The 27,443-nt window shown below is 24.4% G+C and overlaps 1 protein-coding gene across 2 annotated transcripts in view; it reads left to right on the top strand.

Moving 5' to 3' along the window:
- The window catches only part of LOC132917667 (protein roadkill), a 44,303-nt gene that overhangs the window by 980 nt on the left and 15,880 nt on the right, over nt 1-27,443 (top strand). Inside the window, exon 3 of one of the 2 annotated variants that reach the window (XM_060978514.1) lies at nt 19,196-19,239. In XM_060978514.1, coding sequence (XP_060834497.1) covers nt 19,235-19,239 — 5 coding nt within the window. In that variant the 5' untranslated portion in view covers nt 19,196-19,234. Of the gene's footprint in view, nt 1-19,195; nt 19,240-22,904; nt 23,230-27,443 lie in introns of those variants that run through there. The other variant, XM_060978513.1, reaches the window with a different exon arrangement.

The following is a 27,443-nucleotide window of genomic DNA, read 5'->3' as shown; positions in this document are numbered from 1 at the left end:
TTAGCTTACAATTTTTTAACTTAATTATTTTTCTCCTACTTTTAATACTAAATACTTACTAAGTTGTAGAGTACTCCTTGATTTTGTAGACACATATATATATTATATATCTGTTTATATTCAATATTTATTAAATTCATAAAAAAAGTGTGTTTTTAAAAATTTGTTGAATTAAAAAGTATTATTTTATATTTAGAGTATACATATTCTAAATCAATTTTGTTATAAATTATACTTATGTTTCAAATGAATAATTGATAATAATTAGGGCTCCGATTTTGTAGCAAATGCTTCTTTTGAGAGGAGTGTGATAGAAAGATAATTCTTATATATATATACGTTTTGAATCGTTCTGATTTTAATGAAGTAAACATTTTTTTGCTTTTTTCCACAAAATCTGCTTTTTATTGCTTTTCCCCCTATTTTGTTATTTTTTCTTGATTTTTACATATATTGTAGCGAAATTGATTTTAGAAAAGTGCAATCGTGTTTTTTTCAAAGAATAATGGATGGACAGAACTTCAAAAAGTCAATAGTATTCATAATGGTACTGCACTAAACGTAAATGTGGAACAGTATGATTCAAATGATTTAGTTTATATGAAATATGCACTGATAACATCGGTTGACGTGGAGAGATCTTTTTCTATGTATAAAAATATATTAGCACCCAATAGAATGAGTTTTAATGAAAGTAACTTGACTAAATATATGGTTGTAAATTCCTTTTTTAATATTTAATTTTATATGTAATTGAAATTTGCTTTTTTAGAATTAAATTAATAAATGCTTTTTTTGGCTACTTAAAATGCTTTTTTAAGGATTTATTTTGCTACAAAATCCGAGCCCTAATAATAATATATATTATTCAATTGTAATAATTCAAATGAATGTATAAAATAAAACAAAACGATTAGATTTATTAAACATTTAATTTACTAAAATGGTGTTATATTATTCAATGGTATAATTTAATGATATATTTTTAGTAATTTGCAATATAAATATGGAATTTTACTGTTAACTATCTTCATCAATAAACTATATAAATATTTTGATAAATATGTTCAAATTTTGGTAAATTTGACATTAAGATTGATATCGTTTTTATAAATATTTAAAATATTTTACATCTATATTGCAACTAAAATATATTTTATATAATGTATTAAATGAAAAAAATATTTTGTTAAAATTCTAACTTTTAACATTATTTTGTATAATTAAATTAATAAAAGTGAACCAATATGAAATCAACTAAGTTGAAAAATATTTATTTTTTTTAAATCTTGAGAATCTTAAAATATAATACTAGTTATTTACCATATTTCCTAAAAATTTCTATATTTTATTAAATAATTAGGTATGTGGTTCAACATCAAGTAATTTGTTAGTTGTATTATTAAATTAAAATATATTAAATTGTAATACAGTGTAAGAGAAAGAACTGACAAATGAAATAACTTTTCTTTGAATACATTTTTTATGATATAATTTATAGATGCTTGCGCTACGGTACGCTAAGTGCGGTAAATTTTTTTATTACAGAAAATTTGATTTAATTTTTTTGATAAAATTTCAAAATAGTCAATTTCTTAATGTGATTAAAAAAAAAATATTTAATGGTAAAAACATTTTAGTTTTGTTTTGCATTTTGTTTAGTTTTTAACAATGTTTTAGAAGTAAATTAATTTGAATCATGGTACATTTTATGGGAATTTTCAATTTTCTTAAATTTTTTCATGTATTTAACTTGTATTAATTTTTTATTTTTATTAGTTAGGTATTTCATAATTAGAAAAAAGAGCATGGGTATTTATATTACCTATGTTTTTTTTCCATTAGTCATAATTTGTCTTTTAATTCAAATTTATGTAATAAAGATACCAGTGCCGTACCCAGGATTTATTTTTGGGGGGCTTAAACATTTATACTTAACTCTATAGAAAAATAGGAAATAATTTAAAAACATATTATACGCACATACTATTTAAAATAAAAGATTTCGGGGTGGGTTTAAGCTCAAAAGTCCCCCTCCTCTGGGTACGGCACTGAAAGATACATAATATATCATATATTATTTCTAAATGTAATAGTGATGTGAACTTCATTTGGGAGACAACAAAAGATTATTGTATTATCTTCTCTATCAATTTATTCTAAACAGAGTTAAGAAATACTAGTTGTATTCCTATTTCCTAGTGATACCTAAAAGTCAAATACTCCAGTATGATACATAAGCATTTTCCCATCCACATATAGTAGTTTCAATTAGAAGCCCATTTTGTTATTCATTCTTACACCACCACTTCCTTCAATTTATGTGATTTTTTTTTATTAAAAAGCATACTTACAATCTATACACTTGTTTTTACAATAGTTAATTTTTATTTTAGATTAAATAGCGGAAAATTACAGGGAGGGAAGGTACTCGGTAGTATCATCCGACAATCTCTAAAACAAAAACCTAAATATAAATTACTTTCGAAATATTGTATAAGTATTATTGAACTTAATAAGATTTTTTTTATATTTTTTGTCACTCGTCAGTATTTATCTTTATGCTAATGGCAGTACTACAGAAATCTAATCGAAAAAAAATTACGAATAATCATAAAAATTTAAAAATCTAGGCTCATCATCGTTTCAATACAAATGACAAAAAGAAAATTTTATAGTTACCTATTAAAAATATTCTGTCTAATAAGATCATTTTCTAAAAGTGTTTAATTTTCTATAAACTCTAAAATTACCTATGTCAAATTTCATAACTGATTTCTGTAAAGTACCAAAATCTAGTATTTTATGATTAGACTTTGGTTTGAAATAGTGGCATAACCAGGAATTACTGCAAATCGTACGGGACAGGGTTTCTCAAATTGGTCTTGATTTCTAGGTGAATACTTTATGAATTCAAAAATTAATAAGGGAGGGAGAAGATGGATATATAACTTTACAAACCCACCAAAAATTCCATTATTTCGAAGTATTTCTCTTACCCAAAAAATTATAAATTAAATACCTACTACAAATAATAATATATATTTATTAATAGGTATTAAATATCGCATAAACTTCAAAATAGAATAAAATTATTAAATACTTAAAATAAAATGTAATACTACATTTTATACATTACTATTTCAGAAATATTGTTTCATTAAATAATGATAGTGAATTTAAAGTATATTTACTTCTGGTATAATAAGGCTGAATATATTTTGTTTACTCAACTTTTTCTTATTGCACAACTTTTGATTCAAAAAATATATAACAAATTTACGATCTACCACCTCTAAAATATTCTGACAATAGGTATAAAAAAAATTATTTAAATTTTTATGTTATACGAGTAACTAGAAATAAATTGTTTGATTAACACCTTGGTTTTAGAAAGAGCATATTAAATAATATAATATATACGTTGACATTTCTGGGAAAAATAAAAACCATAACGGAAACTTGAGATCTAGGACATAATAATCGCCATAAACTAACTAAAGTGGATTATTCTGTTTTGTACTTTCTATCCTGAATAATAATTGTAGCAAATGAAACGATTTCATGAGGTCAAACAGTCAATAGTGGGCGTTAAAAAACGCGGACTGTATATGTACGTATATATTCACCGTCATACAGTTTCAGGTCAATATGATAGAACGGAGTAAGTAAATAGGATCTCCAACAAATGTACCTTTTCCATTGTTAAATACCAAACCGAGGCCTTAGAAACACCGATATTGTAATTTAGTTTTTGTCTAACATTTCCTGTTTAATTATGTATTAATGTATCCACTCAAACCCTTTTTTTTCTTAAATTATCGCTGTTAAAAATATTAGTATTACTGTATTATAATTTTTAAATACCAATTGTATACAATGCATCATACATGTACTTTATATCGCCTATGTGTTTTGAAAACAGTGATACAATTTAATAGTGTATTTGTGTATTTAAACTTTTGGAAGTAGATTTTTAATATTTAATTCAAAAGTATCAATTGTTATTGGTATTTATAACAGATCGTAAATAACTAATACCTAGAAAAAAAGTAATAAGCGTAAAATGTAATATATTTGAATATTCTAAATATAATAAAAAAAGTACACATATAATTGCGTATAGTTAACAGTATATTATTTATTATATCATTTTTCAAAAAAATATTCTAAAAAAGAAAAAAAAATGTTAAATTAACTTTTACTTAATTTCAAATAAAACATTGTATAATACTATAACTAGGTACACATGTTACTAACATATTACTTTATGTGTCGACTTAAATCCTGTTGCGACATAAAACTACGAAAGCATACCTTTGGTATCGTAGATTTATTCCCAGGGCATATAAGATGTCTACAAGTTAGTGTGATTAACCTGATTTTTCTACCATAACATTTAACCTAAACAACGCTTGACCTTTTTCTATATCCACTGGCTATATAAAATGTACGATAAAATATTTACGTTGGTTCTTTTTTATTAAAATAAAATTTAGTTTATTTCTGTGATATCAGTTCGTTATTATTGTATTATTAGGATGAATTAAAAATAAATTTAAAAAATATATCATGTATAGAGTAGGTGTATTAAATTCTGGACAACGAATCAATTGATTTTACAATGATATGTTAGTACTTTGTGTCAAAAGTAAAAATGTCCATTAGTTTTAAAAATAATAATAAAAAATTATGTAAAACCAGTTTTGATGAAATCGATTTTGTTTTTTGGTCGTTACTCATAATTTATGAGTCATAAATGAATAGCTGTAGAAATTTAAAATTGTTACCCCAATATATTAGTATTAACTATTGACATGAAATGATTTTCAAAAAATGATGCTCTTATTTTTTCGATTCATACATGATACGTTTTTTTTTTTTGTAAAATTTAATTTTTTGAAGATGTAGTAATGCTAGGTTTTTTTATAATAAAAATAAAAAAACTGAATACCATTACACATATATTTTTTATGATCATCTGCATTTTAATGTTGTTAAAATTGAATATTCAAGCATAAACAATTTTTATTTTTAAATCATAGAAACTTGAAAAATTCTATTGTTACTTAATTATTTAATAACATTTTCAAAATATTTAGTTCAATTTTCAAGCTATTATAAAAGTTGTTTTAAAATTTTAAATTGCTTTTTTTTTAAGTGTTAATAAAAATGTTTAGATTAAAAATCTTGAAAATATAATACAAGATTCCATGTAGGTAGGTGTTGTTAACTAATTAGAAATATTAAAAATACATAGTCATTAGCCACACATTTTCTATAGACATTTAAAGTTGAAATTTTACAAAATTGGAAATTGAAATGAAATTAACGAATTTTGTCGAAGAATCGTTTTTTCATCATATAGAATTATAGAATGATTTATCATTAAATTCAATAATTTAAATCTTCTCACACACATAGGCGCAACTAGGGGGGGTCTTGGGTTGGCTAAGCCCACCCCAGTTTTGTCTGTAGCCCACCTAATTTTATATGTTAACAATACTAGTGATGTAGGGGCAAAGCCCTCACGGGTTGCTAATATCAATTTAGCCTACCCAGAAATAGAGCACTATAGTTGTGCCTATGCTCATACATTACAATGATTTACTCAATGACAAAAAGTAGTCGACACCTACTTTACGTTTACATAGTAAAGTAACTTCGCCGTTTTTTCTAAACTTACATTAGTTAAAAATAAATTAAGTTTTCTGCTTACGTTTCCCATGTTATTCGTGATTCATTTTGTTTATTACCATATTCGATTTTATTTAGGTATAATATCTGTGTTTAAAACAAAGTAGGCTCATGGCCATTATATTCAAATAAATAAATTATTGTATCTACCTAATAATGTATTTAATTACAGATGTATAGTATTTACAATAATTTGCAGTGACATAATAGGTATTTTAAATATTTCTAAGTGGGTGAAATCAAAACGATGTTTATATCTTATAATATACAATCGAAAATTTAGAAACAAATTATATATTTTTAGAGTCTCTAATTTTAAATACTTTAACTAACAATTATTTGGTACCTATATAAAATAATTAAAAATATATATTTGAAATATTAGTAATCTATGTCAAAACCAATTATTAATGATTTTTTTTTTTTAAATGTTAAACGTATCTTAAGTATACTATTTTATTTAAAAAGTATGCATTTTATAATTTGATTATATCAAAGATCGGTAACTGGTGGTCTGCGTAATCTTTTTTATCTAGCCTGTGTTACATTATCAAATTACTTTATACGATTTTAGCACTTATCCTGTGTATTTTGTTTTATTATATTTTTTTTAACGTATTAAAACATGTTCTAAATATAAATAAGTGTAAACAGTAAATGTTGATTGTAATATTAAAATATTGACCTAATAACTTTGAGTTGCTTATCCCCAAGTTATCCCTAATAATATAATATACTTAGTAATATAGGCTGATAGACGGTCTCCGCTCGATTCGTTTTTCATACACAATGATTTGATTAAATTCATTACTTATACCTACTGTACACTACACTGTACAGCAGAGTGGTTACCTAATTTGCCCCACTTAAAAATAAATATTTTATCGTTTTAGCTACAATTTAATTACAATATTGTATAAATACTGAAAGTTATATTACGTTTTTTAGAGATCTAGACCGTGTAACATCGTAACACTAGACTTTCTGGATTATATACTAGTAATTTTTTAATAAAGTGTATGTCTATATTTTGATTTTTTACACGGATCCATTTATAAACATAAACAATTTATACTTTCAAAACATAATTTCTATTCACGTGCGTATAACTTATTAGTTATTACCTAAAGGGTTTTTATTATTTGTGTAAGGTTTACATCGAAAGTTTACCCAGGACCCGGGAGAACAGTGAACCTACAAAATATATGTATAAAACATTAATTTTTTGTCGTATCCATTAATATTATTCAAGTTTAAAGAAATAATGAATGATCATTTTTTATCGTCTTAAGAAATTCAATTTATTATTAAATCCAATTGCATAAGTAGTTTTTATGCGTTACACGTAGTATAGTGTTAGATATTATCATACATTTTATTACATATTTTTATTACCTCTATTTGGTAAAAGAAATGTTTATCTGCCCTTTACTTAAAAAACCTTAATGAATAATTTTGATTGTATTATATCAAAAATAATTACAATAAGTAAACTACGTTTAAAACGTTAAAAATAATAATAATATATCAATATATATATTGAAATATATTATTAACTTTTAACAATTGTCCATTATACGATACTCATATTTTATGATATTATTTTGATGTTTAAAATAAATGGTAAAAAAGATATACCTACTTTATGACTCTAGTATAATAATACAATTTTTATATTTTTAATTCAAACTTGATATATATGAAAAATTAAATTAAAAAAGTATTACGGGTTGAGTCTTGTTTAAGCTCGAGTTAAAGATACAGTTTAAGTTTTCTTTTTATCGAATAACACATCATATTAAAGAACAAAAAAATATGTTAAGATTTAAAATTTTTAAATTAATATTAAAAATATATAAAGAAGTACAAACTGAATTATTCAAACATTTTCAAAAGTTACCTCTTTCAATCAAATTTTTATCCACTCTAAATAAGTCCATACTAAATTAATATTTAAACATCTATAGTTATAATAATTTTTTCAAATTGTATTTTGTAACATTTAATAGGTCATTTTTAATTAATTATAAAATTAACTAATTTTATACATTTTTATTACATTTATAAAAGTAAATGTCTTATTTTTGTTAATATATTATTATTTATTATAATATATTACTATGTATTTTTTTCTACAGTTAAAATTTGCGTGTTTTTTTATCTATATTTTTAATTTAATGATATATGAGTATATATTTAGTATATTCTTCCTGTTACGCTTTAGTAAACATAACTTTAACTATTTGTTCATGGTTGGAACTGAATCTGTTGTATTAGCATGAGAATGATCTAGGGACCTCCAACACAGTGCATACATATTTGATAAAAATAATGTCACGGATTTATGGGTGTGTGGTACATTGTTACAAGGAGGACGTGCGTAATGAAACTTTAGAAGATCAAATAACGGTCATTATGTTAGGCAGCGTTCACTCAACGTGAATCATACAAATGTATTTGTATGTTATGATTTTATGACATTAGGTTTTATCAATTTATTAAGCATTTAATTGTATTACATGTAGGTGTACGTTCGGCTTCGTTTGGTTTACCTGTTTTAGCTTATATATTTGTTTGTCATAAAATATTATAATTTATATCGTTTTATTTATAACATTTAATAAATTGACTGCACATTTTATCACAACTGTTGAACTGTGTTATGTTTATTGTTATTCAACTAATTTTATTTGCTCAATTAAAGTCTAGATTATTGAGTGTATAACATGTTAAAAAACTTAACTAACTTAGATGTAAGTAATTTACTAAATTATGTTTATAAGATGAAAAAGAAACTATCATTTATTAATATTACCATTTAGATTATATTTTAATTTCAGTTAAAGTAGTATAGTATATATATTTATAATCGTACTTAAAGTTTTTAATATTGTAAAATTGTTGTATAAATACAAATTAAATGAATAGGTATATTGTACTCTAGTATTTATATTTTAAATATACTTTTTTTGGTAATTAAAATGTTCACAACGCCTGTTTAATAATTTTGGTACATTGGGTTATGTATAAGTAATTTATGTGTACATTAATTTTATACATAATATTGTATTTCCTAAATAGTATTACTTAGTTATATTATATTTGTTCACATTTTTTTTTAAATATATAAAGGTAAAAATTATACAATTTGCTATCTTCTAGAGATTTCTCTAAATAATAAAACCTGCACACGTTATGTAACTAAGAAGAGAGATGGCAATAAATCGAATTGTAGGGGCTTGACCGAAATGACGGTAAAGCGACAGGCGCGTGAAATTTGGAACGAATCGTACCCTAGTCTTTTGCACAACGCGCGACCTCCCTACTCACCAATACTCGCGTTGACCGCATTTCTCTTAGAAAGTATTTTACATGTCGCATTTATTTGCCCTCTTATCAAACAGTTAACCTCTCGCTGACTCAAATAAACATATTATGTGTATTTGTTTAATATGTTTGTGTATAGGAAATATAAATATATGAGTAACGTATAATGTATAAGTAGTATGACATATTATAATGATTTCTGAGGATATCAATAATGTATGTCAATGTGTCATACCTTATCATTTCTTATCATTTGTTCATAAATTATTAATTATCATTTATCATGATTTATAGTATCATATAGACACATAAATATGTAATATGTCTATATGAATATGGTACAGTATAAATAAACGATATATAGTTATATTAAAAGTAAATATTATTTTCAGTAAGTTTTTAAAAAATCGAATTTAATTTTTGATATTTATTTTTGAGTTGTTTGAACGCCATTTCATTAGTAAATTGGCAAACTAGTTGATAATATCATATTGTGTGCATATTATTATATTATGAATTTTGTTGTTTTACATTTTTATGGTTTTTCTTTAATTAATGATTTATTTGTAATTGTGTACTATATGCCGTAATCTTATAAAACTTTTTTTTTCGTATTTCGGGGTTTATTTATGTTGCAGTAGCGTAGTACCTATAATATATATTTTTAAAGATATCGATCTAAAATTGAGCAATATAGTATGCAAGTAAGACAAATGATTTGAATAATCGTAAATTACACTGTTTAGTCCGATGGAAAATGTAGAATAATGGTGCCCCGTTTAGAGTATTTGTGTCGGGTCGGCCAGGTGCTCTATACCATAAGTCAATGATGACCTCGTTCTCGAAACCGGTGTTAACTAGGTCCGTCTTTCTGTCGAGACACCCACAGCCCTTTTACTTTGTCTGTATCTATTGTGCCCCATAAACATCATTGGTTTTTGCAAATAAATAAAACATATAGCACTAAGCTATTAACGGAAGTATTGGAAGAATGGGTATTAATTTAAAAATAAAATTTTTTTTCATGTAACGGTTATGTAACAGTAATTTTATTTTATTAACTTTTTATATACATATAAGGCTGATCAAAGCGTACTTTTTCTAATTTCTTTGTAACAAAGACTAACATCAATTATTTTATGATTTTCTTTTTTCGTAAAAAATATAATATATAATATGTAAAATAATAATTGACAAATCAGGTTGGTGTTAGCTATAATATATTTCCTGGTGTTATTAAATATTTTAAAATTCATTTTTACAGGATGATTAATTTTTCTTTGACTTTCGAAAAGTAATTGGAGAAAACGCGTGGTTAAATTTTTTTTGTGTGCACCTGTCTTTAAATATAACCGTTATTTTGGTAGACGTTTGAATAAATTCTAAGTAATAAAACTGTCTATGTAGGTTTTTTTTATTTTGTTCGTCCTTAAGACAACAAAGAGTGGACGGCCGTTGTGTATGACTGGACCCTAATAATGTGCCGAGGTCGTATGGGTCAGAGCAGCTGCTATAAAAGAAGGCTTCAGACGTTCTAAATCATCCGCTGTGTGTGGTGGTAATGGTGGCCTTTGATGAGAAGAATATAATATATTTTATTTTTGTCAGGTCAAATTATTGAATACTTTTGTAGCTTCATTTTCAGTAATATATATATATTATATAAATTATGTTTTCTATAGATATTTATAATAAATTTTGCTTATATTTTTTTAATAGAAAAATTGAATATCTTAACAATTTATTTTATAACCACTATATTATGTACTGTGTCTTAATTCACCTATACAACTTATACATTTTTATAGATTTCTTTGAATTTGTTTATCTTAGATTAACACAAACAAATTTCCTTCAGTATTTTGGGATGCAAACTCGTTTTTGTTTGACATAAATTAATTAATTCTTCAATTTATGTATTTGAATTAGGTATAGGATTTGGGTTTTTTTGGTTTATTTATTGTTCAGCTGGTCAAGACACTGGTAATCTTTTTACTTTTAATTTCCACAATAAGTACCAACTACCTAAATATCACACATTGTAGAATAAATACATTTATTATGACAGTATTTATAAAAAAATGAAAGTTACGTGTTAATTTTAAAATGATTCTGCTCTTTTTGTAAATACTTTTATTTTTATTTTGTATTTTATCAATAAAAAATTTTTGTGGATGAGTCAAAATATTGAAAAAATAATTCATGGTTCCTCTTAAGTTAAATAATATCAATAATATCACAGTTTTTTTAAGTGTTTATTATTCAAATTCTTAAATATTATACGAAAATATGAAAATCATTTTTTAGTTAAAAGTTTTTATATATTTTATTAAATTGTATACATAATTCAATGAAATACAAGATTCCTCGTTAGTTTTTCTTACATAAACTTATTGATACAAACATTTAATTATTTCTATAGAAATTTAAATGTTTATAATATTTAAATACAAAATAACGATTTTAGTTTGGTATCTTGTTACAATACAAAAAAATATTGTCTATAGATTGCATAGGCGTAACTATTGGGGGGGGGAGGCTTGGGTGGGCTTCATTTCCCCCAGAAATTTTAGGTAAATGTATGTGCATATAAACATACCTATAAGTATTAACTTTGTTTTTGCCTATAATATAACAAAATATATTGTTTCATTTAAACGAATAACCATTCAAATCAGTTGTAAACACTAAATCAATAGAAACAATAAATAATAACCAAATTAAAAAAATGTGCTATAGGCCCCCCTAACTTAAAGGACTAGTTACGCATATGATAGATTGGTTGTTAGATATTATGGGTATTTGTACTTTAAATGAAATATTTTTTTAATTGTTTGACGGTTTTTCTAAAAAATAATCAATGAACAATTTTAAAGAGACATAAACTTAGTACAGACAGTTCAAATTGTTATTTTGTATCATTTGTTATATATTTAGTAACATCCTAATAAGAAACAATTCATATATAATTTGAAATCCTGTATTACTATTATCCGATATTCCTATTAGGTTACTATTAGTTTATAGTGTATTTATTATTTATTCCATTATATACGATAATTGTATATAATGTTTGGACATTTTTGTGCTCATTGTTTTTAATATTTTAATTTTTAGGTGTTTTGTAAATAACATTATATAATAAGCTACTTTCAAAATTAAAGTATTTAGAAACTTATGTGAAATTGTTTATTATAAATTATAATGTTTTTTTTAAAAGAATTGTATAATAGTTCAGTATGGAGAGAGAATTAGAGAGTCTTAATAGGTATTTTATTTAACTTTAACCTAAATACTGACTTGTGATCAACAATTTCTAGTAACCAATTTTGCTATAGATTTTTGAGTGGTTTAGTCTGAGATGACAAATTGTACTGTTGTTTTATTTTAGTTTTATTATGTCGATGATACACCATAATTTATGATTAATTAATAATCCTATTCCAGTTTAATTATGTAACTAAATTTAGTTCTCCTCAGTGCAAATATTAGCTTACACTTAAATATTCAAAGTTATTAATGTTATTATTTGTTTTTATAATCATAATGTTAACTACAAACTTTAAACTACTAGTATAAATAGATATAGATAGATAGATAGATAGTATATATATAATATATATATTGTATAGTTTTAAATTAATTCAATAAAATAATATAAATTCGTAAATGTTTAAAAATAATGTATTACCTACTTTTGAATAAATTATGTACTATTTTTTAAACTTAATAATTTTTTAAAAATAATTTGGCAAGGTAACACATTTATAACTTTGATAGATATTTTATTTCTGGGTCACATTGCAGTTACACATACAGCATATGACTAAGGTGTTTACTGTTGCATGTTATTATAACTCATATTTTATTATCTTATTTGATAAAAATACAACGTAAACCTACATAGTATATATGTAATAATATACATTATATTCTTTTATTTCTGAAATGTGTTTTCGATTTTTTGCGGGTCGGGGATTGATTGATTGTATTGGTTTTATAATTATATAAAACATGATTTTTTTTTATCTGCCTCAAGTATATTATTTTCACGCTTAAAAGTAAAAATAATTCTTTGATCATTAACTTTGAGAATGGTTTCTGGTAGCAATTTGGATCTAGTTGATACTTTTGGGAGTCAATAAACTAAAACACAACACTTTAAAATGATTGCTTAAAACGGGAATGAACCTAAATCAGTTTTTAACAACATCGAAATGTTATAATTCGGAAATGAAGTGTTCAAAGTTCAAATTTTAGACGATTTTAGTTATTTTGTTACAATTTAAAAAAAACATTATTCATACAGTGAATTAAAACGTATTCTATTTCGTATTTACAATACACAATGATATTTTAAAATTATTTGTATAAATGTTAATAGTTATTACCACGAACATATACTTACATCTTTGTACGATTAGTTTGTATTGACTTACAAGTTAGTATCTAGTAATATTATATGAAATAATATTATAATAAATAATAATTAATGTATGCGATTTTCGGAAAACATTTTAGTTCAGCTTATTTGGATAATATCGGTACCGTATTACTAATAGCAATACAATTTTTTTTATGATTTTTCAACTATAATAATAGTTTTGATATAGGTACACGATTAGAATATTTTGAGAATTTTTTTAAGAAATAAGGTTTTTATGTTTTTAATAATATATAGTATAGACGATAAATCTAATAAATGTATTATTATGTAATGTAATTTAATATACTATTATATCTGTTTATTACATTTTTAAAGATTTTATGAAATATCGAATTGAAATAAGTTTAAATAACCTTATGACGTTTTTTATTCAAAACTTTTACTTATGAATATTATATTAGTTACTAGTATTAATATTATTACTATTATAATATTTTTTTTGATACTGTTGTTGGTGCTAGAATATAATACGGAAAATAATAAGATATTAAGTACCTAGTTGCAAAATTTTGAGTATTATAATCGTATACTAGAAATCAGTTAATGCGTTAAAAACAAAGAGGCTGTAATGTTTTTAATCAGAGCTCAAATAAGTGGTGTGAAGAATCTCATGTATTGGTATGGATTACGAATAATGACAGACTTGAAGGAGAGAGGGAATGAAAGAGATGAACACATAAGAGTGAAAGTGAATTTGGATGTCTTTTTCCCATCAGCTAACGGCGTTGAAATGGCTCTGGTCTGGTCTAATGCACAATAAGAAAGACTTATAAACGCTAAACACGAGGTTAACAATAAAGACGATCGAACTTTACAAGGACTTCATTATACACGTGGCAGGAATAAAACACGTGGCAATAGTTTTCTATTTCATGCATATTGTTATTTGTATGCGTATATCTATTACTTACTATTATAAAGTATAGGTAGGTTTTATACAGACAAAACATTTAATTATTTGTTTTTAATTTGTGTGCACAATAATTTTATTAAAAACTCAATAATCTAGCCTTATTTTTTTTTGAAGTAAACATAATCTATTTCTTATTCAGGATTAACTATTGACTAATAATATGTACCTACTGTATGGGTGATTTTATAAATTGATTATTTATTACTACTTTCGTTAATTTACAGTAGAGCCCCATTTCCAATGCATTTCAAGTATATAAAACTTGTTACACGTAAGTGAGACTTCAAAGGTAAAATTTTATTTTTTTTTTAAGTAGAGCCCATAATTATAAATTGTTGACATTTTTAAGAAACGTCGCGAAAATTACTATTTAAGTGACATTTTAAAAGTTGATTAATTTATTTGTTACGATCATGATTTAATCATGTATTAATCTTATATTATGCAATAATATATTTACCATTATTATATAATGTATTTGATTTGTTTTTGTCAAATTTAGTTCGACGTATCTTATTATTAGTTATTACTAATAGATAAATAAATTACAAATAGCAATATTTATATATTATTAAATATACTTATAATTATAAAATATACACTGATAGACTGTTTATATTTATTTGTATAGATTGTTTATCGTGTACAATGATTTATCATTGAATTCAATTTTAACACATCTATTACAGCGACCTACTCAATGACTAGGTATACTTGAAATCTACTGTACAGCAGAGTAACTTCCCTGGTTTGTTATTTAATAGATTGGTCAAAGCCAGCGAGAAAATCTTACGGACATGTACACTATTCATTTATTGACATTTGGGTTTGTGTCCTATAATGTACGAGTACAATTATCTATAATTTTCCATTGTTTTGAAAATGTTTATCGACTTGCTTCAATGATTGTTTAATATTTTTTCAATCTCAAACAACATAGAGTGATTGGTGAAAACTAAAAACTTAAATTAAATTCATAAAATATAAAATATTCAGGTACTTCATAGTTATGTGTATAATATATTATATATTATTCTTGTTCTATTATATGAATATTAAATAATATAGTAGGTATACGATTTATGATATTATTTTTAATATTGTACAATATTTTATTAGTTTGTTCGTTAGTAGAATATTATAATTATATTATTATTGTAAATTCTATATCTATTGTTAATTTAATTCTACAGTTTCCACCTGACAAGGTGGATATAATAGTAAACTAATTATCACCTATATAGTTTTTAAATATTCTTATATTTGAATTACCTTAACAATTATTTCTGTGGTATTGACAATAAATAAATAAAGTTAGTTAATGTTTTTGTGCCCAGCAATATGTAGTTGCAGTTGACTAATGGCTAATTTTTTTTTATTATTTATGAATATCAAAACTGTGTATTGTATAAATCTTATATTAAAAACACTAAAATAGTTAATCAATTTACTTTAAAAGATAAAGGATTAGCCCTCTGAAACATAAATACGTTTATATATAATCATTTAAAAACAAACATTTAAGTTCAAGCATTGAAAATTCCATTACAGTTATTTGTTGATTTAGTTGATACTTAAAATATCTCTAAGTATTTAGCTCTAGTTTTGTACTTTCTCCAACATGGTGTTTGTTCAATGTAACTTTCTTGAAAATGTAAATAATTTGTTAATCAACGTGTCCAAAGTCCGATTATTCCGTTATGTATACATTCTATTCTTATTATAAGCTTTGGGGAGGGAAAGGCTTTATGTTTTTTGTCTTTGATTTTGTGAAAGCCGAGCCCGTTGACGCAGCTTTCGAAATTAAAAGAAAGGCGGCCAGGGCAGATGTTACGAAATACCCGGCAGTGAGTACACCAAACCGCCACCGCCGACGCCCGATGGATAGGTATACACCAGAGAGAGTTCTGGCGCACACGTTACCCAGCATCTAGGTTAGAATAATGCGGTTAAACTTCCGCCTCCATCAACGCCGAACAAAATCGCAACAATAGACGAAAATAAATAGCTGTTCGCGCATTATTTGAGCAGAACATGATTTTCACATTGCATTGCCGTGCTCAATTCTATGTCTATCTTTAGTAAAAACACTTCCTTTTAAATTGCCATAATTTTTATCGTTTCCTATCTTACCTTGTCATTTACATTAAAACGATAAATGCGTTTCATTCTAAATTCAGGAAGAAATATCATTTCGAGTACAAACATTTTTCATAAGAAGTCATTTTTATAATAATATAATATTACTGTAAGTCTGTAACACATACATTAACTATAAATTATTATTAAAAAAAAAACAGTTTTATCTTTTAACAACTAAAATACCAAATGCACATCTTTGTTGTACAGATTAAATTGATAAAAATTATCTGGATAAAATAACTTTATGAAATGAAATTATGTCATCGTATATTGTATAAATTGCATACCTAAATGTATATAAATAATATGTACGTATGTATAGTTTATTAGTTTATTACTATATATAATATATATGTACTAAATGTTAAGTGCGTTTTCTATATATATATACTATCTAACACAAGTCGTTATAAAATATTATAGAACATTGATATTTTCATGGTTTTACACATTTGACCAAGGTATGTAGGATGTCTCGATATTGTGTTGATAAACACTATACGTAATATGATGGACGTATCAATTGTATTTCATTGTAATGAATGTTATGGCTTACTAGAACTAGATAAACATAATTTTATGTTATATATTATGCTTAATAACAGCTGCAGTGTATTGTAGTTTTTGTTTTCAATATTGACTCACATATCATGTTTATAAAATAAGGTAATATTAGTAGATATATAAAACGCATGTATATCTGTTGTACTAACTAACAAGCTCTTCGATACGCCCACAATATTTTTAGTGGCCTGAAAGCGTTCGGGTGAATGGGAAAGTCGAGAAAACGTCCGATTTCTACAGCAGCTTCATTTCTGGCGTCATTATCGTAACACTATGGTACATTTCTCTGTAAAATATATGTATGAAACTCTCACCGACTATCATTGTTGTACAATATATTCTTCCATTAGAAAGCAATAATTCAAAATTATATATTATTGACCTTTCAATACCTTACATACTTCAAAAATTTTTAGGCAGAAATGAAGTTATTTAATCATTTTATAAACTGTATAAAGTATTGTGTTTGAAATGAAGGGGTGAATCATAATAAACAATAAATCATTTACATTACTATTTATTTGATAATCAATAGTAAGTATTATGATTGCTGAATTTAAGAGTTTTTAAAAAAGTAACTGCAACTAACAAAGACGCAGTTGTTAATAGATTTGTAACAACCAGTCCTTGACAAATTTACCTTATCAATTGTTTTATACAGACCATCCAATAATATAGCTAACAATATTAGGATCACTAATAACTTAATCGCCAAATAATACTTTTGATTTAATAATACATAATATAATATAACACAATTATTATTCAGTTTTGATTATTTTATACGTTAGATAAACTTTATTAAAATTATAAAAAATAAAAGTTATAATGTTAGAATTTTATTGCATTCATTGAAATTGATCTATTTTACATTGTATTTGTATTATTTAAAATACTAAAATAATAATTTTAATATTAATGTTTTTAGATATAAAACTTAATAATTTTAGGTAATTAACTGTTCTTCTTATCATGAAATATTGAAAATGTGTAATGAGGTATTAGAAATTTAGAATAAAATAAGTAAATTTAAGTCTTACATAATATTATAAATTACAATTAATTCTATATTGTTTAAGTTTGATATAATGTATATAGAAAATATTCGAAGAATTCAATATTTAGAAACCAAGGAAATGTAGTATAATTGCTTTCTAATGAGAAGGTCCCATTAAATTATAATTAAAAAGGTTGTATAATTAATTAAACATTAAAAAATGCTCTTTAAGACTAAGTCTATTAATTTTAAGTATGTGTTTCGTGTTTTATTATCTATAACTATTTATTTGATGTTTGGCTATTTAAAATACAAAACAAATTTAGTATATTTTTATTTATTAAATGTGATCTTGAAGCATAAGTCAAAGTCTAAGTTTGGATATTGGTCGCCTTCCTACTTATAGCCCTGAGAATAATCTATCTGAAAATAAATATATGTAGAGTATAATAGGTACGAGTTTATAATATGTATAATATTGGAAAGTGTTTGTCCCCGTAGCAGCAGGAAACACCTTCAACCTTCATATGTTTAACTCTTCCTCGGTTTGGAGGTCTCTTTAGTTATCTGTATTTATTATAGCATAATAAATCTCTCTAGGCCACTTTCTAAGGATCTAAAACAATATAACATATAACATCTTAAACATTAACAAAAGTACAAATGGCTTTAGAAAATGTTCTGTATTATAACAACTAAAACGCTTTCCAACCTAAATTATACTATATCATCACAACTATCATATTGAACCAGAAAAAAAAATAGTTTTATCGATTTTGAACCTATAACAAATATGTAGTACTTAAAACTTAACAAACATATTGTAGTAGGTATCACATATGTTGCATTTGCAGCTATAAAATATTATGTTTGTGAGAAACCTTGACCTAGTTACTAAATTATAATTTGGACCACATGTGCTCCATTTTTTTAATGGAAAACCAAAAAAAAATTGATGTTTTAAACTTTTTTATGTAAATGAATATACATGTATACACATATATACTTATTAACATATACATATTATATATACCTACAATTATATAATAAATATATAACTGTATAAGTTTCAACGTAATAATTAATGTAAGTATTTTATTTTTTACAGAACACTACTAGATTTTGATTTGACATTTATCTCCCCATCATGTCGTAAGTCGTAATGTTTTATTTAACTTGTATTTTAATAGTAAACTTACTAAAATATTTTCAATGTACATTTTAACAGCTTATACTCTTGAAAAATAAACAATCTTACTAATATATCAACTTCTTGATTGATTTTAAAGTCTACAAATTTATAAAAATTACCAGATATTATTAAAATGTTTTTTATTCATTTTTTAACCTAATTTTTTGTTGCTAAACAATGCTATGTTTCTGGTTCGAGTAGTATTATAGTTGATTTAACATTAGCACGCGTAACCGTTGTTACGTAAGTACTCGTGAAATTGTGTCGATCTCTTTTGGAGAAAGAGACAGGTGAAAGGGGTCTGAAGTTTTTCTTTTGAATTTTTTTTGTTCTTATGTACTTTCACAGGGTGCTCAAATATAAGATTATATTTTATCTGTTTCTTGAACATTGAATTGGTATTTGAAATATATATTTTTAAGTAGACTTAAAATTTAATACGTTTTGTATATATTGAATAATTTATATTATATAGTCAAAATTATGATTGTGCATTATTATAATACAGTATTTGAAGCTAATTGATCTGTCTACGTAATTAATTTATCATGTTATACATGGCGTGTTTTCAAAAATATTATCCTTCGCTAGCGCTATGCCTTTTTGCTATTATTATAAGCCATAAAACTTAACTACGAATCATTAAAAATAAAAATGATAAAGAGAGCCTGTTGTACAGACGTGCCAAGGACTCCGTGGTATCAGTAGAGGAGTTGACGTTTCTGACATCATATCAGGGCCAGACCGATAAAATAACGTTGAAAATATCTATGTATACTTAGTACTATGGTAAGTACTTACCATAGCAAAGTATAATTTGTTGGAAAGTTTTAGATAAACATTTTATGGTGTTAAAATATAAAATATTATATCCCAATAACTTATTCTTTGCGATATATTTTGCTGGCCATTATATCGACGCGCATCCTATTAATATTTTATATTAAAGAGATATAATTTTATTTATAATATTCTATGGGCAGTCACCTTCGAAAAATAATAATAATCACGTTTCACGTACGTAGTTTATGTTTATCTCTGTAATTATGTTATCACTTATAGACTTTTCAAGTTTCTATTGAAAAAAAAAATAGGTTATAGTATGATAATTTAACGTATACCACTTATTAATAATAAAAAAAAAAACAATTTTTTAAGTTTTTGTTAATTGCTTAAAATGTATGATCATCCCCCCAATCGATTCAAATCGATATCTTAATCCGTTTATGACTAAATTATTCATATGAACAATATTTTACATAATTTGCAAATTTGACTTCTTATTAAGAATATATCAAGACATTAAGAGAAGATAATATTTTAGATATTTAAAAAATATACTTAATTTTCTTTTTTATTATGATGTTATACTGAGTAATTACTAAGTTATTTTAAGTAAATTGCAAATTTACACATTTTTCCAATTTTCTCCATTCAAAACGTGATACGTCGATGATACATTATAGTATAGTATAGGAGGTTAACATTATGGCTGGCAGCTGCGTTAAAATTAGCAGGTCCGGAATCGGCCGACGGTGATCTGTGCCACCGCCCGTTCTAACCTAGAATTCTATATATTATTATTGTTTAAATATACGATGATTTGTGCAAAGCGTCCTCGTTTAATAGTAGCCGGGTTACCGAGACAATAAGGTGTCCAACTTAGACGTTTTTCATAAAGCAGTCAGAAATGATAGAAAATAAAAAAATATGTAAAAGTACCTATATTATATCTTTAAAAATAACTTGACTTTAAATCTATAGATTTTAAAATTTAGAGCTTAAATTACTTTTCAATAAATATAATATACACGTTTAATGGTCTATTATTATGGTTTATTATTAATATTTTAGATCTAAATATTTTAACAGTCAATAAAATATAAAAAGTGATTTCAGTATAAAATATATCTTGTATATCGTATAGTATAATATATGGCTTACGAGGATACATATATATATATATATATATATTTAAAATGGCGGGGTGTAATGGAATTTAATTTCTAGCATAGACATAAGATTTAATTTCTCTGACCTATATTTTTATTAGTCCAATATTATTATTAATTATCAATTAAGTGTTTCATGTTTAATAATAAATTAAAAGATAACGCTTTGCAATATTAAAGTAAATATCATGACCTAATGCAATATATTAAAAAAAATAAACTAATTTACGTTTAATTGAATTTTATCTGTTACATTAATCAAGTTTGAATAGTATAATATTCTCAGATGAACTAGAAAATATAATTTGAATAGCATAAATATTATTGTGCTACATATAATAATAGTTATTTATTAGAAATCTACATAATATATTTTAGGTTTTATTATAGAAAAACTTCATGATAGAAATAGCTAGTTATTACTTTATTAGGTATATTTATTCTAAAAAAGAATCGCCGTTAATATTTTCATTTCAAAAACATTTTATACTTGAATTTTTAATTTATCTATCGCTTCAACCTAGATTGTAAATTTTCATAGAAATAAGTATATCGCATATGGGATTTTAAATGAATAACCTATGTTACATCATGATTTTTTTTTAAATTTTATCGCATTAATTTTGCGACTTATTACATAATTATGATCGCGTAGTTTCTGATTCTATTCTACTTTCAGGTAAGTAAAAAATATTTAATATACTCAGTGAGAAAAATAAATATATTATTTTATAAACGGTTTTTAAAATCACTCTTTAGCTGTCATCATAAAATAATATACTATAGAATAAAATTTAAACTTTAAAATTAGATTTTTTTCTTAAAAAGTGTATGGACAATACTATAATAATAGTGTATATTATATTGCACGAATTTTGCAATAGTAGATAATATTTTCATTATTATATTAATTTAACTTTATATTTAAATTTTAAATGTAATATAAATATAATATAATATCAAATTATTCAAACTTTATTTTGATATTCCAAAACTAATGCATATTATAAATTATCAACACAAATCAACATAAACATTTTAAATTAAAATGTTATTTACTATATTTATGATTATTAACATTATTGGCTTTGAAATATTGACTTTCACCTAGTATTTTTCTTAGGATTCGAACAAAATATAATTATAATTATATTTTATAAAGACTTTTTGAATTTAAAATGATTGTTAACAATTATTTAAAATTAATCGTTCAAATCTATTTAGTATTTCTGGCAAGATAAACATGTTGGCGCTTAAAATACTTCAAATCCCTCTCGAATAGTTGTCAATTGCTTGGATAAACACTTTTAGTTTTAAAATTTAGAAATATATGTGGGTGTTGTACTCAAATTCTTCTTTCTTATACCTTTCGACTTTATAGTTTCTGAATAATGATGAATTTTGAAGTATAGTATTTAAAATTTAAATTGTATATGTGTTATAATGAGTAAATAGGTAACGCATTATTTGTTTTAAAAATTAAATATTTAAACTATAAAAATCATAAAAACATGTATGTATATTATTAAACCTATATACTATATTATTATAAATTATATAACTTCATACAATTATTGTACGCATTATAAATTATTATTGTACTTGTACGCACTGCTTTATAGTGTTCCCCTCTGAAAACACTAACCTCGTGCCTCTCGATGGTATCCACTTCGTCTGTTTCATTCCGTTCCAGCCCGGTGTGGTGTCCGCTGGCTTGTGCGATTTTGTCCAAAAACGTGTCGTATTTGTATAGCCGGGGCAAAGGTTATCTTCGTTTAACTTATAATATTATTTCCAAACAAAATTTTTATTTTTTATTTATAATTTTTGTAACAGTGCCAAATGTTAAGTTTTTCATAACTTAAAAAGTGAAAAAATATAGTGAAATATTCTTGATTTTTTTATACAAGTAGGTAAAGTGGCTGTGCCAAAAGTGGATTACTCAAAAGTTAAATTGAACATAAACATTGATACATGTTTTAGGATGGCTTTAGCAAGGTGAGTTTAGTTATGAACATTAGGTATATTTTATTGCTATTTATTTTGGGCACTATAGACTTCAATACTTTTATAATATATAAGTATTTATATGAATCGTATTCGTGCATTTGCACAGCCCTTTAATTTTGACTACTGTAATTAAAATATATTTATTTTAATTTATACAATTGACGTACGACTCATACAAGTATACAACAAACACAATCAAGAGTTGTAATGATACAATGTCATAGCCAAGGTTGCCCTTGAGTCTCCTCCAATATCTATATAACGATCAACTTTTTTAAAGTAGTTTTTACACGTTTGATGATTTTAGTTGTTTTCTAAAATGTGATTGAACACGAAGTTTGAAAAGTACATTTATCACAGTATATTTCATTTCGAGGCTAATTTTTATTTATAATTGGTGTCTCTTAATCTATTTATGACTTAAATGTCTATTGATTTTATTAAGTACATTTTTGAATTGGAAAATACTGTTTTGGTTGACTCGTTTAGTATTTTCAAATTAAAATTAATCTTTCGATTAAAAATAGTAAACTAATGTCTTACTGCGCTTATTAAAATATCAAATGTTGTACTTAATCAAAAAATGTTGTTTTTAGTCATTATTTTCATTCATAAATCATTTCAAATATATTTTTACTAAATTAATTACTTATAACAACTTTGATATTAATAAATTATAAAAGAATACTTATATTTTTAGTTCTGAATATTGTTATTTTATTATTGATTTTAAAATCTAAATAAATATTATTTTTATCAAAAATACAAAATTATCTATTTATTATTTATGTTGTATTTTGTCTTTACTATTAATTTTAAAATGCATAGATTACAATACTAATAACATTGAAACATCTCTCATTTACAACTATGATAAACTTGGTCGGAATCGCAATCATTATCAAGGTTACATATTGGCCTCTAATTTACGTCATACCATACGACCCCTTCCCACACAGATAATTTGTAGGAAACATTTGAGATACACTAAAGTCTAAATATTGCTTAAGTTCGTAAATTTCACAATATTAATAATAAATACATGGGTATTCCTATTCGAGAGAACGTATCTTTAAATCTGTACTAATGCATTATAAATTTAAATCATTATGATAAGAATTTTTATTTTTTATCGAAATGAGCGCATTATATATCGTTTCGGCTGTAAGTTAGTGATAGTTTTTTTTGTGTCGTGTATAAGCTGTAGCGCTTTACTGAAAGTTTCATTCTCACGGGGTGGTTAGAGAAGTGTAATAATTCATTACTATTACGGAAACGAGGTCACGGCCGGATATAACACACCCTTTATAATATATTTTATAAATATACGTTTTGTTAAAATTATTTTTATAGATTTAGTAATAAATATTTATCGATAAATTTTTAATTTACTTGTCATTGTAATTAATTTAATATATTTCTTGACTAATTAATAGTTGTTTAGGAAAAATAAAAATTTTGTTTAAATATCTATGCTTTTATATATTATTTAATATTTACATTGGTTATACCAAATAAGATTAGTTATGATGAGGTTAAATTTAAACAGTGTCTGTCTGGAGGCCACTGAAGTTCGTTAGTCATAACTCATAGATATTAATATTTAATTATTTACTGCAAATGTTTCGTTTTCATTACATTAATTACAATTTATCGACATGATCAAACAATATTAGGTACCATATAAATATTTAAAGGATTATTTCAAACTTTACAAATAAAAATCTGTATTCTATAAAATTAAATTGAATTTTGTTCGGTCAAATTTGTTGAGCAGAGGTTGGGTTATTGCAGGAAGAATTACACCTAGCAAGGACGACCGGTGCGTCCCAAGCAATGTCATCTTGCTACAAGGCCGGTCTGTTGCTAACAAATGAAAAATCTATGCTTATATTTTATATACAAGGTGTTCCATCCTAATGCTGAATTTAATCATTTCGTCAATAATAATTATTCTACATTTTTGTAATATATATATATATATTATTATTTTTGAATTAACAACCGTACTTAGAATATCACATTATTTATTGAGATAAACATAACATAAATATTTTTTTCGGTTGGATGAATATCATAATTAAATAGGTGTATTTTTAATTTTATTATTTTTAGACTAGTTTTAAATCGATTTAAATATCATATGAAATAATACTATACAGATAAAATACTGAAATAGATATTACAACTTATATTATGATATAAAAAAAATTTGATAGTTAAAAAGCATGTTGGATAGAAAGTGAAAAAAATTATCAAGTATGTATAATAGGTATCCAATAGATTGGTACATACAATTAATATTACTTTAATCAGATTCTTTTTTAGTTGTTTCAAAATGTGAATTAAAAGAATATATGTTTTATATTTTATATTTTTCACTTATTAAATATTAAATTGAATTTTTAATAAAATAATAATAATGCCTATATACATGTGGTAGATGGTATAAATATTAATAATTCAATTATAAACAAAGATTCACACTATTAAAAATAAATCATTGTCTTTCTGGAAATTCAATGATAATAATAATTATATACCTATATATATTTACTATTTTAAAAATTCCTATGCTGAAACTTTTTAAATCGTACAATTTTTGACATAATAATGTTTTTACGAAAATTATAATTTTATGTGTTACGTTTAATTATATTTTTACGAATAGAAAATAACTTAGAACAGTACTTAACGGATTTTTATTATATTACTGACAAACAAAATACTGTTTTTAACGATGTACAATTGTGTTTCAAAATCGCAGTCCACATAAAATTCTTACTCAATCTTGGGTGTGTAGATTGACGAGGGCTGAACTGCTGAAGTATAGAAGGGACAAACGACCCTTTTGGGGTTGAACCCGCCTAAATAATAATTCTAAACGTTGTGAAAATAAGCATTTATATATTCGCATCTGCAGTATTTGGTCCGATAGGGTTGGATGAAAATAGTGGGGATTTTCATTATTGTATAGGTGGGATAATATATGATGAATTTACTGAACTACTATGTTATTTATTTTACTAAAGAAAATACTTATTTCTCACATAGTTATATAATACATTATACTCATTTAAATTAATACAAATGAAAATGAAATTTTTAAATGTCTATCAAAAATTAATGAGATTAATATTGTGTACTAAAAACAAAATAATACATCTGAAATACATTCAAAGCATAGTTTATTTGTCAAATATTTTTCGAATTATTAATTTAGCTAAGAAATGTGTATAATTTTGTTAAATTGTTGAATGGTTTAATAAAAATATATTATGTTGGAAATGTAGCTAATAAACAATTATTGCATTTTGGATAAAAATTACTATTATGTACGTATTTCATTCGTGTTGAAACCGCACCGTACATGTGGCACAAGGATCTGTCCTACTTATAGATCTCTGATTTGTCATCTGCTCATAACACCCACACATTCTGATACTACTATTATAATGCGTCGGAACATCGTCCCTTATTCTTTTGAAAAAAATATCAGACAAGTAAGGGGCTTTTTTCATTATCATTTTTCTTTTATGGCTTCAATTCTCCTACAGTATTACAGTGTTCCGACTGCTCCGAGACTAACATAAATTCACCTTTTGTACAAAAAAATATAAATTGAATAACTTGCTTTTGGGGATCAGGTGAACCAAGCCACAGCAGGTAGTTGGTTGCTTAACGTGAATTCTTACATATGTGTTTAGTATCAGAGTTGGTTTCATTTTATACAGTTGTGCGAGTGTATGAGTCGTAAAGTGTTATTAAATTATGAAATTTCACAGTATTCAGGCATTGAATGATAATTATTCTATGGCTCTATTCAGGTAAATGATATAAGTAATTATGGCTATTAATTTATTGTGTTTTAGATATATACTGTTATATTAGATTTGATTAAATATAATATATCTGTTAGTATACTATTCATGTAAATCTAATATAAAAATGATATATAGGAGGTACCTTACACTACACAATACATTATAATACTTGTAACTTGCAAGGTTATCACAAATTTTTTTTAGTTAAATAAATAAATGCTAGTTAAATAGTTTACAATCTAGTAAACTATTATTCATATTAGAAACTACTCAATTATTTTACATATTTTTTGGAACAATTTTGTTTGAATTTAACTAATTTACGCAAAATACGTTAGAATGTGATTTTTGAATTCATATTGAATAATAATAAGAAAA

Source organism: Rhopalosiphum padi, chromosome 1, assembly GCF_020882245.1.
Source record: "Rhopalosiphum padi isolate XX-2018 chromosome 1, ASM2088224v1, whole genome shotgun sequence".
In the NCBI taxonomy this organism is placed as follows: domain Eukaryota; kingdom Metazoa; phylum Arthropoda; class Insecta; order Hemiptera; family Aphididae; genus Rhopalosiphum; species Rhopalosiphum padi.
This window is presented reverse-complemented; position numbering and strand designations above follow the sequence as displayed.